This window comes from Macadamia integrifolia, chromosome 1 (genome assembly GCF_013358625.1).
Source record: "Macadamia integrifolia cultivar HAES 741 chromosome 1, SCU_Mint_v3, whole genome shotgun sequence".
Classification (NCBI taxonomy): Eukaryota; Viridiplantae; Streptophyta; class Magnoliopsida; order Proteales; family Proteaceae; genus Macadamia; species Macadamia integrifolia.
This window is the reverse complement of record NC_056557.1, coordinates 35,373,870-35,392,181: the sequence shown is the minus strand read 5'-3', so window position 1 is coordinate 35,392,181 and position 18,312 is coordinate 35,373,870. Positions and strand designations below refer to the sequence as shown.

Genomic DNA, 18,312 nt, shown 5'->3' with positions numbered 1-18,312 from the left:
TTCAAAAAAAAAAAAAAAAAAAAAAAAAAAAAAATCATTTGTGCTCACCTCATCCAAACTCAGCAACTTGGAGCAAAGGCTGTAAAGTTGCTCATCCAAAGCCGGAAAACGTATTTGAGGGGATCCATCAGGAGCCCTCCTTTCCATCCTCGTGTACCTCGTGTTATCTTACAAATTTGTAATTCAATATAATGTATTTCTGTGGATATTATCACTGCCCCCACCCCCGTTCTAATGTTTAGGCTTTTAGCTATGTACTTGTTGCAGATGAATACCCCTTTTGTAGCATTAGAATCATTTCCCATAATTTTGTAAATACTGTTGTGTATTGATTTAAGGTATGCTAGCAATTTAACATTGCTAGTTCAGTTTTTTGAAAGAAAAAGGTTTGTAAACAAACTTTTGAAGGATAAGCTATCCGAAGTCATTTTACGATGAGTTTCTGAAGGTGAGTTATTCATCTCATGTGAACTTTATCTCCTGCTGTGTGCATACATGGTTTATGAAACGCTTTCCACTGGACATAATTCAGAGAATGTGTTGCATGATGTAGGAGATGATAATTGCCAGCCAGTGAAGGCTTCTATGTTTGTGATTAGCCACAAGAACAGTAATTTCTTAGATAGTTGACAGGAATAGAAAAAAAATACAAGGAGATTGCATAGAAAGGTTTTATAATAGCTCCTAAGTTTTGTTCCAACTGTTGAGGAAAAGTGGTAAATTTTTTCTCCGATTTTGAGATAGCTGGTGCAATAGAGGTGGAAGTGCACATCTGACAGCCGGAGGTCCTCGAGGTGTGTGCCTGTGTTGGGATCCATGTCTGGGTGCTCAGGCTGTTAGATGTGTGCTGCCACCTTTGTTGCGCTGCAGAGTAGCCAGATTTGATCAGGAGTTGGGCTTCAAGATACCTGAGATGCTTTTCTTTTTGTCCAATAAGGGCAAAAGCGGTGGTAGTATTAGTAACACTAGAGACAATTCCAGCAAGTTCAATATGGACCTGATCAATTTCTCGACGGAGAGATTGGAGAGGATGATCATGATGAGTCAAAGTGTCATGAGTTTGTTGGGTTTGGGCCAATATTCTCTCAAGATATTGGTTTTGGACAGTGGCATTTTCTGGCTGCCAATTCAAAGCTGCTTCAGTAGGAGAAATTGCTTCAGATTGACCCGTAGTTCGAACGGATGGTTTGACTTTCCAAATATGACGGATGCCATGAACATCTGGACCAGAATCATGGAGTCCTGGAAAAGGCCTAAGTGGGGAGGAAGAAGAAGAACTTGTAGTATACATACAGGGAGGAATGATTGGAGGGGGCAAATCGGGTTTTGGAGGAGGTTTGCAAGTAGAGGGAGAAGGTTTAGAAGAAACCTTAGGATTTCCGTATTTGACAAAGAAAGGGTATCTGGATTCATCACTGAGGGGACCAATAGAGGAATCACCTGCCTCATATTGTTCTTGTAAAGATTGTTGGGAAGACTTTCGTCTAGAAGAACGACGAGGAGGAGGGAAATCATCTTCAGAGTCTTGTAGACAATCATCAGAGTCACAGAGGTCAAAGTATTTATGACCAGTAACTAGATCTTGGAAGAAGTAAATTGGATCACCCTTAGAATCAAAAGATTTGATAGGAATTTTTTCTTGAATCATACCAAAAGAGGTTGGAAACGGAGAAGGACAGGCTTGAGGATTTGGAGGAGGAAACCGAATTTCTGCCTCACCATTAGGATGAGTGATATATTTTGGATCTGTAGACTGGATTGGCTCTAGAGGGGCCTGTGGTTGAGAGGCTGAGACTTCTTGTTCATAAGCTGTAACCCAAGAAGAGGGAAGGAGACGAAGGAGTTCGTCTCTGGATATTTGTCGCGGAACATAGGTATAACAAAGGACTTGGTTAGAGTCCATAGTGATGAACAAAGCATCTTCAGAATGGCCTTTGAGAAGATCAAACGCATAATTTTGCAATCGATAAGCCATTTGATAGTGCAAAGTGGTAGCCTTAGCAATAACATTATGGGGAACACCAGTAATTTGGATTTGGAATTTTAGAGCAGTGGGGAGAAGAGGGTCAGACAGTGGAATTTTAAACTTAGGATACAGAGTTAAGAACACTGTTCTGGCATTCAAGGTTGTTTGAACAGTAGCGATCATGGCATGTTGGTTCCGTAAAAATCGACTATCAAGCAGAGCAACATGAGAAACCACTGGGAGTCATTTTCTACCATGGAAGGAGAGAGCAAACTTGATGGCTCCTAGGTGGAGATGAGTATAGCCTTGTTGGATCCACTGAGGGATTAAATCCAAGGGTATCTCAAGAGTGAAAAGCTGTTCCTTTTCAGTAGCAGGGACCTGGAATTGGTCAAAGCGAGAGGCTTGTACCAATTCTTTCAAGGGGGGAGTCTTCTTAGGTTTAAGAAGAGTTGTCCACCTAGAGGGTGTAGGAGTTTTAGGGACACAGTATATGGATTAAGGAGTGGTGTAGGGGTAGCAGGGATGACTTGATCATCAGGAACATAAGAAAGTTCATAGAGGTAATCTAAAGAAGAAGAAGAAGATCGGGATGAAGAAGAACGACGGGGGGAAGAAAAAAGAGAGGAAGAAGGCGAAACCATAAGAATTTTAGTAAAAAGAACTTCGCAAAACCCAAATCTGAACCATCACCACTCTCTGGAGAAACTGAAGTAAGTAAAGACACAGCTAGTCGAGGTCGATCAAGAACCCCCCTGATCATAGTACCTGGCTGCAAAGCAACCCAAGCCAAATAGGGCACTGAACAACATCCTTAGCCTGAAAGCCCACAATGCTCAAGGGTCTTTTTCTGCCAGTAGGAACCATAAGCAGGGATTACTTGCAAAAGGGCGTGACCTAGATTGTATCTTTAGCTACAAGATGTTCAATCCAGGTGAGAGTGATAGTCAGAGAAGGATTTTAGCCAGAGAAGTTGAAGAGAACTGGCTCTGATACCATTTTAGGGCTAAGATCTAAGATTGGATGTGCTCGAAGATCGGATGCCAACTTCATTCATCAAAGCTCCTTATATAGAGCAAATACAAAGATAAGAAAAGATAAGATAACCATAGAATTCCAAACATATGGACCCCATTTACACAATACACGAGGAGATAAATCTCATTACAATATGGACCCCACACGCACGACTTGTACACTACATGACAAACTTACATAATACATTTTAGACGAAAAGATACTATAACAAACATCCATGATCCGTTTAGCTGTAGCTGTTAGAATCAGAGTTGCTAGCTGTGTAAAAACTGGCAGTATCAATTAGCCAGTCATTGTAGGCATCAAGTAGTTGGCCAATTCGTGGATCAGTGAGGCGGCCGGTTTAATGGAGTTCCCATGCAGTGTCAAGGCGGAGACGAAGAGGATGTGGGACCTGGCTTGGGAAGACATCATTAGCAGCACACATAGTAGCAAAAAAAGAACGCCATTCGTTCCGATGCTGAACATGGTTGGTATAGAGTTCATAAGTCCTGATGTTTAACACATAGAAATCATGTGTGTATTGGATGTAATGGCAGGGTTGCTGCTGGTCAAAGGTTTGGTGAATGAGAGGAGGCCGGTGGAAAAGGATGGTAATATAGTGTGGGTTTGGGTCATCTTCGTTTGGAAGGTGAGAGGAAAAGAGGTGAAACCAGTGAGGTATAGGAGCAAAGAGTTGTAGAAAGTGGAGGATGGTTAGGTTAGGGCGAGACATTCCTGGGTTGGGAAACATCCAAAGAGTCGTAAACCAGTGAATAGTACTTAAAGGAAGATTTAGGGCAATAGTATAGGCTGAGCAGAGATGCCAAAAGATACATTTGTAGATGAGGGGAAGGTCTTGTAGTTCTTGTAAGATGGTAAAGGAGAAGAGGGTAAGGTATGGGTAGTCTGGATGAAAAGAGCTTCCTGGTAAGACTAATCCTTCACGACGAAGGGCAATCATGAGGAGTTGGATGGCTGTAGTCTTACTGTAAGAGATGACTCGTCTTTGGGTTAGATCTTGGATGATTTCTGGGGGAAGACCTGGTGGAAGGGAACATCAGAGGTTATGACCAGGAGGTGGCGTATGAGAAGTAGATGCGCCAGGGGTTATGGGGAAAAGTAAAGGTTTGATGGCAAAAGTTGAGGTAGGTCGGGAGAGGAAATCTGTCAAAACATTTTATTTTCCTTTTATGTGCTTAGCATCAAAAGACCATTGGGAGAACCACTGAGCCCATCAGAGAAGTTGTGCTTGAGGAAGAACCTTCTGTCGAAATTCAAGCATGCGTGGAAAACTGGTCATGTCAAGTTCGACGAGGAACTTACGGCCGATCAGATGAAATTGGAACTTTTCTATGCCACGCTTGACTGCTAAAATTTCTTTAAAAGTAGAATGATAGTGGGCTTCAGAAGGTTTAAAAGAGCCACTCTTGTATCCACAAACAGTTCTTTTGGTGTTTGGAGACTGTTCTTCAAGGAGAACTGCACCCCAATGGGTGTCACTGTCATCTATTTGTAAAATTCTTTTCCCAGTAGAGGGAATCTGGAGAGTGGGAAGATTTGCAGAAAGTTTCTTCAGAGCTTGAATTGCTGAAGTATGCGCAGCAGACCAAGGAGGAGCTTTTTTGTGCAAAAGCTGGTGAAGTAGGGAAGTATGCATGATCTGCTGTGGAAGAAACTCTGTCATGTAATTGACTATTCCAAGAAATTTTTGAACTTGCTTTTTTGTTAGAGGGCCATCTGGAAACAACTGTAATGAAGTTACAATATGGGGCTGAAGACTATATTGTCCTTTGGAGATGGTCACTCCGAGGAAATCAATAGTAGTGATGCCAATTTGTATCTTCTTAGGAGAGAGCATAAGACCGTAGTTTTGGACAATCTGATGAAATTCATGGAGGAGCCGAAGATGATCTGTCTCGTCTTTAGAAAAGAGAAGAATATCATCAATATAGATCAGAGCATGGTCTTGGATGGGAGCAAAGATCCTCATCATGGCTCTCTGGAAGATAGATGGAGCTGTCTTTAGACCAAAAAACATTACTGTCCATTGCATATGGTGGCCTGGAATACAAAAAGCTATCTTTAGTCTGTCCTCTGGGACAATCTCAAGTTGCCAAAAACCTGCTTTAAGGTCAAACTTGAAGAAGACAGTGGCATGGGCTAACTGAAGAAGCAAAGCCGGACGAGTTGGAAGGGAAAATTTCTCATCAGCCAAAAAGAAATATAATGACTGATAATTAATCACCATTCTCAACTTTCCACAAACTTGTTCTGCTCATTTGTTGACATAAAATGCTTCGCATGCCCAGGGAGAAAGAGTAGGTTCCAAAAGACCTTGGGACTATAGTTGCTGAATCTCCTGAATAGCCAATGAAAGATGATCTGGATTTAGTCCTGGATGGCTAGCTTTTGTCGGATTGACATCTTCATTTTTCTTAAAAGAAAGTGTAATGAAGAAGTCAGAGTTCTGCCATAAAGGTTGGGAACACTTAGTGAGAAAATCCGAATGAGATTCCACACATGATGAGGCGAGGATGTGTGCTTTGATTTCTTCAAACATAGGTGGACCTGCAAAAAAGAGGTTAGAAATAGGAGACTAGGGAAGAAGTTGTTTATACACAAGACCTTGGGGAGTCCATCGAAGAGGGAGATGGCTGAGGACATCAAAACCTATGATGAGGTCTTTGCTGGAAAATGGGTTCCTAGAACTGTATGGGTAACAGACAAGGTGGGGAGAAGTTGGATTTTTATAGGTTGTTTAGACACTAGGGTGATATGGAAGATTTCACCATTAGCTGTAAGGAAGGGTAGGGGTGGATCCTGAGTTTTCCAAAAGGGTTTGGGGAGGACTTTTGGGTTTAGGATTGTTGTAGCAGCTCCTGTGTCTAAGAAGGCAATGAGTTTGATGGGTTTGGCATAAGGTTCAGGGATTACTTGAACTGAGACATGCGGAAGAGAAATAGTTTGACATGGGAGAAAAGAAGATTGGAGGCTGGTCTGGGAAGGGGAAAGGAAAGGTATCACTTGGTAGAGGAGATCAGATTCCTCGGACTCGGAGAAGGAAGACTCTAGGTCGGAGTCTGTGACTGGGAAATCAATAGCAAATAGAGAAAGATCTGTCGGTGCTTCATCAAGAGAGTATAAAGATTCGAGGTCCGCATCTTGAATATCTTCATGGTGAAGGGAAGATAACATGTGCATGACCTTATCTTTCTTGTGAGACATGGGACAATTTTTGGCAAAATGTCAATTTTTTCCACAGACATAGCAAGCAGTGGACTTGTTCTTTCCTCTATACTGCTTTTTCCTGAGAAATCTCCATCGTTTCTTTAGAGATCGAAAGGAGAACTTCCTTTTTGGTTTCCATTTCTGACGGTGAGAGAGAGGGGGAAACTATTTGTAGTGAAAAGACCTTTTGGTAGAGCAGTCACAAGATTTGTCACCTTTACATTTAATTTTGAGATAAGAAGTATCACAGACTGAGGAGACTTTATCAGAACGATCTTGTAAATCTTTCCAGAACTTTTTAATGTTGCAAAGCTTATCAAGGGCAGTGAGAGCATAGCTATAAAGTGAACCAATAGTGCATGAAGCTAATGGAATATTCTGGGTCCTCAAAAACTGCTGTGTATCTGTACCAAAAGGTTCTGGAAGAGAGTTCAAGAAAACTTGCTTTAGATTTTCATCATCAATACCACCGATTTTGTGGAATCGGTCAGTCATTCTGGAGAAATGTTTGTCAATATCTAATCTGAGCAGAGAACAACACTTCATTTGGAGAAATTCGTCACGGGCCTTTAAGAGATCATTTGACATGGGGCCAAGAAACTCTTGATAGAGAGTGGTAATAAACTGGCTCTCAGTAAGTTGCACAAGTTGCAGTTGTCTGTAAGGGCCAAGAGCTAAATACCATTCCCTGAGTTTTCCTTGGAGTCTGACAACAAATTTAGACAAGACAGTGACGGTAGAGGCTCCTTCATGAAGTAGTTCAACATTGATCCATGCATGAAAATCTGCAATTCGTGATGTCCATTAGGAATAGGGATATCATCTAAGGTGAAAAACTGCTTAGGGTCCTGGTTTTAATATGGGGGTAAAAGGTGTAGGTGCGATAGTAGGTGGTCTTGGTGGATCCTCGGGATTCTGTATTTTAGGATCATCATCCATTTCGGACACATGAGGTGCAGCAGGCTGTGGTCCTTCATTCATGAAAGATGGAAGAGGATCAGTGATGGTAAGGTTTGTAAGGAATGCTGATAAGGTATTTTCAGAGGAGGGAGAGACAATGGTATGAATGGATTTGGTTGGATGGGTAGACATAGGGGTCGGTGATGTAGTAGCTGGAGAACTGGGTAGGGGGTTTGACACGTGGCATTGGTGGTGGTGGTGCTGGGTATGGGACAGGCATAGGGTATGGAGTAAAAGGAGGTGGTGCGGGTAGGGCATCTGCAAATTCGTCCTCATAATCACTAAGATCCATAAGTGCAGCAGTGGATGTCCATGCTGGTGGGAGTCTACTGCGAGCACGTCCTCTGGCTTCTCGTGTTCTTTTGGGAAGAGCACGTTGTTGTCGTTGAAGTTCTTTTAGTTCTTCAGTAGGAAAAGTCCTTGGAGAAGAAACAACTGGTGGTGCAGGAGAGGCATACATAGCAAAAGGATCTTGTGAAATGAAGCTTGGGATTGTTACTGGAAGTGGTTGCTGTTGTCGGTGGCGAGAGGAGGCAAAAGGAGGCTGGAGTTGTTGCATCTGTTGGAGTTGGGTTGACATGGGTAATGTCAGAAAAAAGAGTTTAGGAGATGTAGCAAGGATTGGATGCAAATAGACATACTCAGAACCTTTGAGACGCAGAAACCATTATTGTTTAGCATGACAGATTGAATAAAGAACATCTATTGTTATCCCAGCTTTGGTTGGAATTGGCCTGCATCAGAATCAAATAAATAAGTAATGAAAATTTTGAAAAAAAATGAAAATCCAAAAAATTTAGAAAAAAATTATGAGCAATAAAAATGTGACTGAAAAGACCTTAAAATATTTTTTTTTTCTTAAATTAATAATTTTAAACTAAAGTGCAATTATATATACAAAATTAGAAAAATTCTAGACTATTTAGAAAATCCAGAATAACATAAATTTAAATATTTTTTTTTTAGACGGATAAATTTGAATTTAAGAAGAATAAAAACCTTGCAATTTTTATTTTTATTTTTTATTTATTTTTTTGTGATTTAAGGTTTATAATTTTATAATCATTTAGTTACAATAAACTTATAAAAAGTTGGAAACACAAAGAAAAAAAAAATGCAGGAAATTTTAAGAAAATCCTAAATGATATATATTTGTGTGTAAAAAAGAAAAATAATATAATTACAGTTTTGGTGGAAACTCCACAAAGGAGAAGATCAAGGGGAAAGAGAGGTGGCGTCTTTTCATTCAGCCCAACATAATCACTAAGGCAGCACAGCATGTCCTTGTTCATGAGATGATAAATGTATGAGAAAGGGTGGGTAGTCAATGAGATCTAGAGTGATGAGGGCGAACTTGAATTTCTGATGACAGAAAACCAAATTACTTTTTTCACCATGGATCACCATCGCTCGCCGTCTAGAAGCGAAGCATTGTTTGTTTAAACATTTTTTTTTGGTGTAAAAACTAACAACAATCTAGTCCTTTTGGTTAAGTATATTAACTGCGAGGCAATGACTAGAAAATCTCTGATTAAGGATATTACTACGTTGTACACAACTACGTAAGCTATTTAGGTCTTGTGTTTCTTTTTCTTTTAATAAAAAAAAAAAAAAAAAAGGAAGAAGAAAAAAAAAGAGAGAAAGAAAGAAAAAAATCAGAGGCTTCTTGGGGTCCTGGGAACGACGGTTCACAGAAAAAAAAAAAATAGTCAATTGAGCAAATCACATATCTTTATTTGGAATCTACAAGCATAAAGGTCCCAATACCCAAGACAGAGATGCTATGGTGTGCAAGATTTGGCCCGAGACAGAGACAACATGGAGCGTGACTTTGGTATCATCCTCCAAGATTGGATTTGGCCACACAAACTCATTTTAAGATGATCGTGTGTTCTTGCAGAGTTGGAAAAATGGAGTGACCTGTCGATTCTTATGCATATCTCGACAATTAGAGGCTGCCACCTGGCAGGCATCCTCTAGGTGGTGCCGCCTGAATGGCCCGAGGTGCTTCCATGTTTTTTGGATTTGGACCAAATTGTCCCTTCATTCAATTACTATAAATTGGAACTCCTAGTAATTTTTAGAGTTCAGAATCCTATCCATAAAAGGCTCTGAAGCCTTGTGAAGAGAGAGAGAGAGAGAGAGAGAGTGAACTTTAGAAAAGATCACTAGCTCCTATGATTTGAATATATATCAATTCTCAGAGTCCCGCTGTTGTTGTCTACTTCATTCAAATGGGTCTAAGGTTGTATCATATCATATATATTTTTTTTTTCTGATTTTTTTTTTCAAAGGGTGAAGGAAAAAAAAAATATTATGTCTAAAAATAAATAAAGCAGCAATCTTTTTTCAACAAAATTTTGAAATCCCAAAAAAAACCTAAAACACCCAACGAGTTTAGAATTTTGCTTTGACATAACAGGAACGTTGAAACTTTGCAGAATTGAGTCTCTGATGCCCCTTTGGATAAAACAAGTAATCTTTTCTCTCCTCATTTTATTCACTTATTCTTTTTATTTTAGTTAACTAATTACTTTTAATAGTTAATTATTTAGCTTTAACAAGTTATTTTCAGTTATATGTATTCTCTTTTCTGTTATTTCCTAAAAGACCCCTTTACACACGGTTAAAATGCCAAAATTTCTGTAAATAGTTTCAATATGTTCTATGTTACATCGTTTTGCCGCCAAAATAGGGCTTCAAATATTTATAAATTTATTTTTTAAGCCATTATGCCACTTAATGAATTTCTAATTCAAATATAAAATAATCTGTTCTGTCGACCAATCCTGGCCCTCAAAATGGAATCTTTTATGTAATAGTCCTATTGACACCCAGTTAGAGAGAGAGAGAGAGAGAGAGAGAGAGAGAGAGTTGAGCGAATCATGTCTTTTCATTACAAATTTGGAAGGAAGGAGATCTTCATTCTATTAACTAGATTCTTTTATCATTACATAAAAGAAAATTATTTAGTTACAACATTTACAATATCATCAGTTAATCAGTGATGTTTAAGAGATGGATTCTGTAATCTAATTCATGGGAGACTTGAGAAAGTTCTTGCAAATCTTCAACCAAAACTTCCGATCTGGCTCGGCAATCTCCAATCTTGATTTCACAAGCTCAGCAAACTTCTTCTGCAATTTGTGAATTAATTTATGAGTAAAATAGATAACCAAGCAAGGAAGAAGTTAATTAAAAGTAAATTTGAAATAAGAACGTAGTGATCATTATTACCTTTATGGAGTTAGTGTTATCAAGACGATCAATGATATTACATAAGATGTCTTTTGTGTATTCAGGGTGGCCTTGAATCCCTAAAATATGGTGAGGGTGGATAGAATGAAACATCTCCACTCCTGTTTGGTCTGAGAAGGCAATGACCTTGGCACCCATGGGGACCTCCCTCACCTCATCCTGATGACACTCAATGATGGTGAGGGAGGATCGAATTTCCTTTAAACCATCAAAGAAGCCACAAGGGGGTAAGTCTTCCACCATGCTCACTTTTCTCAACCCAAGATCCCATCCACCACAAGCTCTCTCAACCTTCCCACCCAATGCTCTGCACAATACCTAGTTAACAAAAAAAAGATCCCTAATAAGAAATCTAGTAATGAAGATCAAGAGAGAGCCTAGCTAGATAAATAAAAGAGTATATATATATATATATATATTTATATACCTGATGGCCAAAGCATACTCCAAGGACCTTCTTCCCCATAGAGTCTAGTTTCTGAAGCATAGAGCAAAGCTTCAAGACCCATGGGTCATTCCCATAAGCATCATAAGGGCTACCACTGATTACAAAACCATGATACTGATGAAGCTCATCCATGTCAGGGAACACTCCATCCACAACACTGAACATCTCCCATGTTTCCCCTTCATCTGCAAATGCGTTCTTAAACACATTAAAGTATCCACCATACACTTTCTTCACATAATCTGAGTCACTTGCAGCCATCAGTAGAGCATATCTCTTCTGATCATTCCCAACATCTTCCATCTTCAAGAAAGAGAGAGATCGAACAAGAAACAGAGATGGAGTATTGGAAAGGATTACTTTGATCAAATCACTAACCCAATTCACCCAAAAACAAATTCACAAAACCCAGTTCACCCAAAAACAAATTCACAAACCCAGTTGCCTCTGGAAGCTAAGAGTTGTGTAGAGGATTGAGAAACGAGTTTGGGGTGAAGGAGAGGCAGAGGTGTAATCCTCAGGCACACCACACGGTTTGAATTTTAACACGTCTTACTGTGTGTTCTCTGCAAGTTGTAGAAATGGTCGCTAATTTGCAACTTTTCCTTGTCTTTTCCTCCCCTCCCCGCCCCCAAATGTTTGTTACCTTATTACATGACTCTTTATTATTTTTAATGCCCAATCTATAAAGCAGTGGGGGCTTACATAGCTCCTACCCATATAAATTACATTCATTCATTATTATTATTATTATTAAAAAAAAAAAAAAAGGAAGGAAAAAGGTATTGTTTATTGAGCATAACTTACCCCATGGTACAGAATACCTTTTCCTATTATTTTATACTTGGAAAATTATCTTGTACCACCATCACACCTAGTTTTAAAACTTATGTTTTTCACCACTCAAGTTTTTAAAAATGTCAAGTGCATCCCCCATTTTCTTAACTAAATTGCACTTAAATCCATTTCGTAAGAGAGAAAGAGTTTAGTGATAACGTGGTGTGAACGCTATTTCATAAATGGCAAGTTTACCCTTGAGGAACTGTTTTACCCATTTTTTGTAAAACCCCCCAAATCAACCATCATACCCAGTGCAATTGAAGGTTTAGGGCTTCTCTATTGTACAAGGAAAGGGGAACTATTTCTTACAAGAACTGATGATAAGAAGATTTGAGTTGCAGTAGCGATAGCGATTCTGGATTTTCCGACCTCCCTCTTCTCACATTCAGATTGATTCGTTTGTTGCATCCCTTTGTAGTAGTTGGGTCGTCTTGCTCTGTGTTTGTAGACCTTTTTTGGTTTCTTGCACTCGAATCTTACTATTGTTACTCTTTTGATGATTTCGATTCGTTAGGTTTCAATTACGACAACAACGATTAACATTTAGGTTGATTCTGATTTTTTTTGTATAGTATGCGTTCTTCTTCTTTTTTTTTTTTTTTCCTCTTATTTAATTATTATTATCATGTATCTGGTTTGATCTTGATTTAAAGCTAACGTCGTTGATGTTGTTTGACTGTAAATGTGGAGGAACAGGGAGGTTTGAACCTAACTCTGGATTTTCCGACCTCTTATTCATCTTGCTAAGATGATTTCGGTTAGTCGCTTTTTAAGATTTCGGTTAGTCACAATAGAGACCTTTAATGCATGCTTCTTTCTTCGACAGGGACCCACAATGGCTCTCCTTTCTTCGAACAACCCTTCTAGGGTTCAACGGTAAGTCTAATTGAGAATAAAAGGGAGTAAAACGATGGGAATGAAAGTTTATATAAATAGACATAACAAGGTCAAAAGGGTATTTTTCAAGTCTAAGCTAACAGTGTTTGACTTCAGGGGTACGTTTGATATTATAAGAAAACATGGTGATATAAAATATAAGGTTTAAAATTAGCGGTGATACAAGATAATTTTCTTTTATATTTTTATATGAAATGATTAAAAAATTTCAAAAAATTGTTTTCATATTAAAAATTTGGATGTTGTTTCCTAGAAAAAGTTATTGCATGGTGCAAGAAAAAATGCGACTCTTGGAATACACCTAGGGGTGTCAATTTGTGGCCCGACCCGACTAAATCGAACGGGACCAACTGTTTATAGACCGGCCCGGCCCGAACAGTTTATTAAAAGTGTCGGGCTTGAGCCCGGCCCGTTTATAAATGGTTGGTCTCGATTTTGCTACTTGGACCGTCGGGCGCCCGACCAAGACCGACCGAATAACGCCCGATCGAGACCGGCCTATTGTGGACCGACTTGGCCTGACCCTTTAATGATTGTAGAATACCTATTTTACCCCCCAAATTAAAGAATAAAAACTAAAAAGTAAAGACATGTTCACATTTTAAATAATGGTTATATTTGGTATCATTTATTGATTTATTGTCATTTTTTGGGGCTTGCATGAGTGGGCCGGAATATAATAGCACATTTTAAAGAGGGCCCGTTTAAAAACCGGTTAAAACCCGTTTAACATTAAATATGTCTGTGGCCCGATTAAGGCCCGACTAAAGCCTGATTATAGCCCGAGACCGACCGACCGAATATAAAGTGTACCATGCCCTCAATAACTAAGCCCGATTAGTTAAATGGGCGGACACGGTGTAGCCTTTGAAAGTCTTCAAGCCCGATTAAGCCCGATCGAAACCGAACCGGCCCGACCGGTTGACACCCCTGAGTACACCAAACTGATCGGGAAGTATGAGAATTCTGTGTAGTGAAGAGCACTAAATACCCCGTGCGAGTGACCTCAAGGAGGTAGGAGGAGTCAAACTTAGAACCACATGCTTCTTGAGGCGAAAGTTCATTGTCAACTTGGCTACCTTCTGAGGTTCCTTGTCCTTTACAATCAAAATATGAATAAATGGGGGAAAAAGTTATAAATAAAATCCAAATGATATTATGCATGCATAGTGTTATATTTCACTATCTACCACGCAAAAAAAGTACATTGATGAGTCCACATGACAAATAGTTATAATTCACTATACATAGTGAAGCTTAAGAAGAACCTCATGAAAAATCTACTCTTGACCATGCCTAATTAAGTGTTACTCTTCCGAACCACATAGTAGGCAAAATAGTTATGCTTCACTATGCACTATGCATATATAGTGAAGCGAAGAATCCTATAAAAAAATACACTTCACTGTGCCTAATGAAGTGTTATGCTTCAATATTTACCACATGACAACACATGGTTGGTGACACATTGTACAAATTGAAACAGAGTATCATTTTACACTTTCGCGTTATCTATCAGTCCCATGGTTTGAATAACCCAATCAGTAGTGCAGAAGGAAGAAAACTATTGCCTACACAAATGATGATTTTATCTCAAGAAATTTATTCTCCAACCATCCTAGTGATGCCATAAAAAAATATATGGGGTCCCAATAGATATTTAATGTTCACATAGAAGCTAGTGTATAATTTATGGGTTATTGTTTTCTGTGGAACGTAGCCTATCGTCATAGTCTCTCTCCTCCTTCATGTAAAATGACCTACATGGGTAGAGGAGAGTCCTTCATGGAAAATGACCTATATGGGTAGAGGAGAGAGACATAATGTGGGAGTGTTGTTGAAGGCTACACTCTCTCAAAATTTATAGTTTTAATTTAATTAAAAAAAAAAAAACCTAATCTATATTTAAACCAGTTAGTCCCATTTTTTTCTCTCTTTATTTTTGGATCCATCTGCCAGGTCAATGAAAAAAGAAAAAAGAAAAAAAAAAAAAGGAAGTTCAAACTTTGATTTGTGAAACACGTCTAAGAAACTGTGTACCATATGTGAAATTCAATTTTATTACCACTACTTTTGAGTTTTGTAAGCTCAATGTGAAAAATTACTTAAAATAATCTATTTTGGAAATTTTGACCAAAGAAAAACTTTAATTTCATCCATATAATGTTTGGAGTTATTGTACTAGGATTCTTGACCTCACAAAATTTTTTTTCCTAGATAATATCAATTTATTGGGAAAAAAAAAAAAAAAACCAAATCATTTACAAGAAAAGGCCAAAGGCCAACCAATATAGGCCATGATTTCAAGTATCAGTCTGACATCGGTTGAGAGTGAACTCCGATCTGGATAGATTATTTGGATCAGTTCAGGAGTAAAATAATAAAAAATTAGTATTTTTATAAAAAGCAGGGGTAAAATCAATCGATACCCATCAATCCAATCCGATCCAGATTGATATCAATTCGGTATCAGCAGAGACCGATACCATCCCTTAAATCCTTGAAATAGGCCTCATAATGGACAACCCCCAAGAGACTCAAAGCAACAAAATCAAAACAAAAACATATCACCTATTACAGATTACCGAAGGAGACCAATAGGACAAGACCAGCACCGAAGATAATCTACTCACCAAGTCTCCCAAATTGGATGAACCCTCCACCTCTCAACTAGAATTAGATTTGATGGTGGTTTGAAAAATCTGGCATGGAAATGCCAATAAACTTGGCGAAATACTTTCCATTATGGCATACGCTGGTGCGTCCCATATCAATACATTGTGATAAGTAGACTGCTATGGCTAAAGAAAGAGGCAAAGTATAATATCACAAGAATGTGTATACACCTTGAATATAACATGGTGAGGAAATTCATAAATGTTACAATTGTTATCGACTATATAAAGTCAGAAGAGTAATGTAGCAACCCCAAGGGACTAGCGGAGTTGGCAAGGGACCTTCGCCTCCTGAAGCGTGTGGGTTCTAAGACTTCTCTTACTTCTTTGGGATAACTTACACGGGGTGTTTAGTGCTCTTCACTGCTTTCGATGAAAATTGAATGGTTCTCATACACCCTGGTATGACCCGATCCATGTAATTGTGTGGTCAGTATGGACTTTTCGGACTAGTGAAACCGAAGACTTGGAAACCTGTTAGCCAAAAAAAAAAAAAAAAAAAATGCTTTCGAAAACCTTGGTTCATCAATATTATGTATATGTTTTGCATTATATGGGGCACAGCTCAATGCCCCATTGACTCCTTAAGTTTCTTCATGTATTTTTAGTGACTGTATATGTTGCTTGAATTTTCTGTAAGGAGTCTTGGTTTGTCTATATCCAAACAAGTACCTCCCCTTGTTATATATTAACATCTATGTTTTAGATGAATATTTCCAACAATATGACATTTTAAAATAGAAATTGATTCGTTTGTTGATAGATTTATGAACTTGGTATGTAATGTGTAGGAAGGCTTATTTTTTCCAAGTTATACTTGTTTACCTAAGGTTATTTAGTTGGATGGATTTTAAGATAAATTAGGATTTTAAGATAAATTAGGATCTGGTAGGTTGAGTGTTTTTTACACTTTATTGTAGTTGGTATAGGATTTATATGGTTTTAGTTCACAAGGCAAATCCCGCGCGTTATATTCAACTGTTGATTGCTCTTTGAAAATTCATTAAAAAAGAAAAGAGGAAAACATTGCCACGACATTAGTATGCAAATTGGCTTCTCACATCTAAATCATGGACCCTACATTCTCTCTCCTTATTAAATTCTCCATCTACTAATAAATGATTCAGTTTTCCACCACCTCTTTGGTGGAAACTGCACCCTCCCGTCATAGCAAATCTTCTCAAAGAAAAAAATAACACCAATATAGGGGGACATTTGCTTCTTTATCTTTCTAGCTATTTCTAATTAATTTAACAAAATCTGAAATTACTCTCTAAGTTTCTGGAGTTCCGGATATATAAAAAAAAGAAGAAGAAGAAGAAGAAGAAAGAAAGAAAAAAGTATGGTGACTTCGAATTCAAGTTTTGATATTAAATATTCATTAGATATGAAATTAGATTAAGTAAAGGACACACTAAACAGATTGGGATCAAACACCCACCCGTGGGTTGCTCAGATGGTTGCGGTGAACTGGGGATTGTGTGGATTAGGTGCACGGTCTCAAGTTCGATTCTCCATCTGTACATCTGCGATTTAAGTGGAGATCATGACGGTGGGTTATTGTGCTAACCTCCCCGAGGATTAGTCGAGGTTCGTGTAAGCTGGCCTGGACACCTTGGTTAACAAAAAAAAGATTCGGATTCAAATGATAGAGTATAATTCTCTTGATTTTTATCTTTGTTGAGAATGAAGTAGTTTACCTTAGGGATTTATTACAGTTGAGTCAAGTAAACGAAGTAAAATAACTGAAAATGACAGCCTAGGAAAACTCTTATAGTAAAACTCTGAGAGTTTAACTCTATCTCACTGGCTTAGCCGTGCAGGTATACATCAACATGTGGGTCAATGGAAAGATGCGCTAGGTAGTACCGTCTTTCTATACCTACTATGTCTAAATATAGACACAAGCAAGTGGGTAGCGTTCTTTCTTTCTTAATTAAAAATTTAGATTCTACCATTGGATATCTTCAGGGATGATCTTCTAGCCTAGTGGCAATCAACTAAGACAATTAGTCTTTAGCGTAACACTGGTTCCACCTTTCAAACAGACCTTTTTCAGATGTAGTGTTAGTAGATTAATAGTAATAAGTGTGACTTAATAGCCCCTTCGTATCCATCCGTGGGTTGTCTAGATGGTTAGTATCTTGTTCGGGGCTAACGTGCATTTAGCAAAACAAAAAATAAAAAACAATGGACATCTTCCAATACTTTTCTAGCAAAATATTCGGGTTTTTCCATGTTAAAATGTTAAGTCTTCTTGGGTCAGGAACGAAGTCTCCAGCAGTCGAATTAGGGCTTGGTTCACATTATTAATTTTTAAATCCCTAGGGTTTGATGACCTCAGATTGGTTGATTTTCTATACTTTCAATCAACTTCAACGAAGTGAAATGACTGTGATTGCCAATGGAGGCACTCGTACGCTGTTTCTTAGAAATAAGTTTGCAGACAAGTTAGAAATATGAGAGAGAAAGAGAGACCATCAAAGGAACCATTCCTCTTTTGGAAACAAGAAAAGAGAGAACTGTATAACAACTTCCGAACTAGACCACTATGGGCAACTTTGAGTTATATTCTTTGTTGACTTTGGCTCAACTGTAATAACTTCCTGAATTAGACCACTTTGGTCTTTAGATTTCATTCAAGCCTTCTGGTCTCCAGTCTTGGTAAGAATGTAAATCAAGAGAACTACGCCCTAATGCCAAGGAAGGTCACAGCACCCAGATCAGACTCAGTCTAACTAGTTTGGATTGACCATTTTTTATTCTTCAATTTAAAAGAATCAGAATCTCATAATGTCTTAATTTTTTTTTTTTGGTAAATATATAGAATCTCATGATGTCACCACAAAGAAAAATACTCTCTCTCTTTCTTGGGGAGAGAGAGAGAGAGAGAGAGAGAGAGAGAGAGAGAGAGAGAGAGAGAGAGAGATAGATCAAATTATATCTTTTCATTACAAACTTGGAATGAAGGAGATCTTCATTCTACAGATGAGTTCCTTTTCTCACGATTACCTTTTACA

General features: G+C 38.4%; 1 protein-coding gene across 1 annotated transcript; it reads right to left on the bottom strand.

Moving 5' to 3' along the window:
- Nucleotides 1–10,183: 10,183 nt before the first annotated feature.
- Nucleotides 10,184–11,364, bottom strand: LOC122088717 (gamma-glutamyl peptidase 5-like). The gene is made up of 3 exons (XM_042658070.1): nucleotides 10,860–11,364; nucleotides 10,412–10,750; nucleotides 10,184–10,311 (listed from the first exon to the last, which is right to left on the bottom strand). The coding sequence occupies exons 1-3, from the start codon at nucleotides 11,181–11,183 to the stop codon at nucleotides 10,207–10,209; spliced, it is 768 nt and encodes a 255-aa protein (XP_042514004.1). The 5' UTR covers nucleotides 11,184–11,364; the 3' UTR covers nucleotides 10,184–10,206.
- Nucleotides 11,365–18,312: the final 6,948 nt, after the last annotated feature.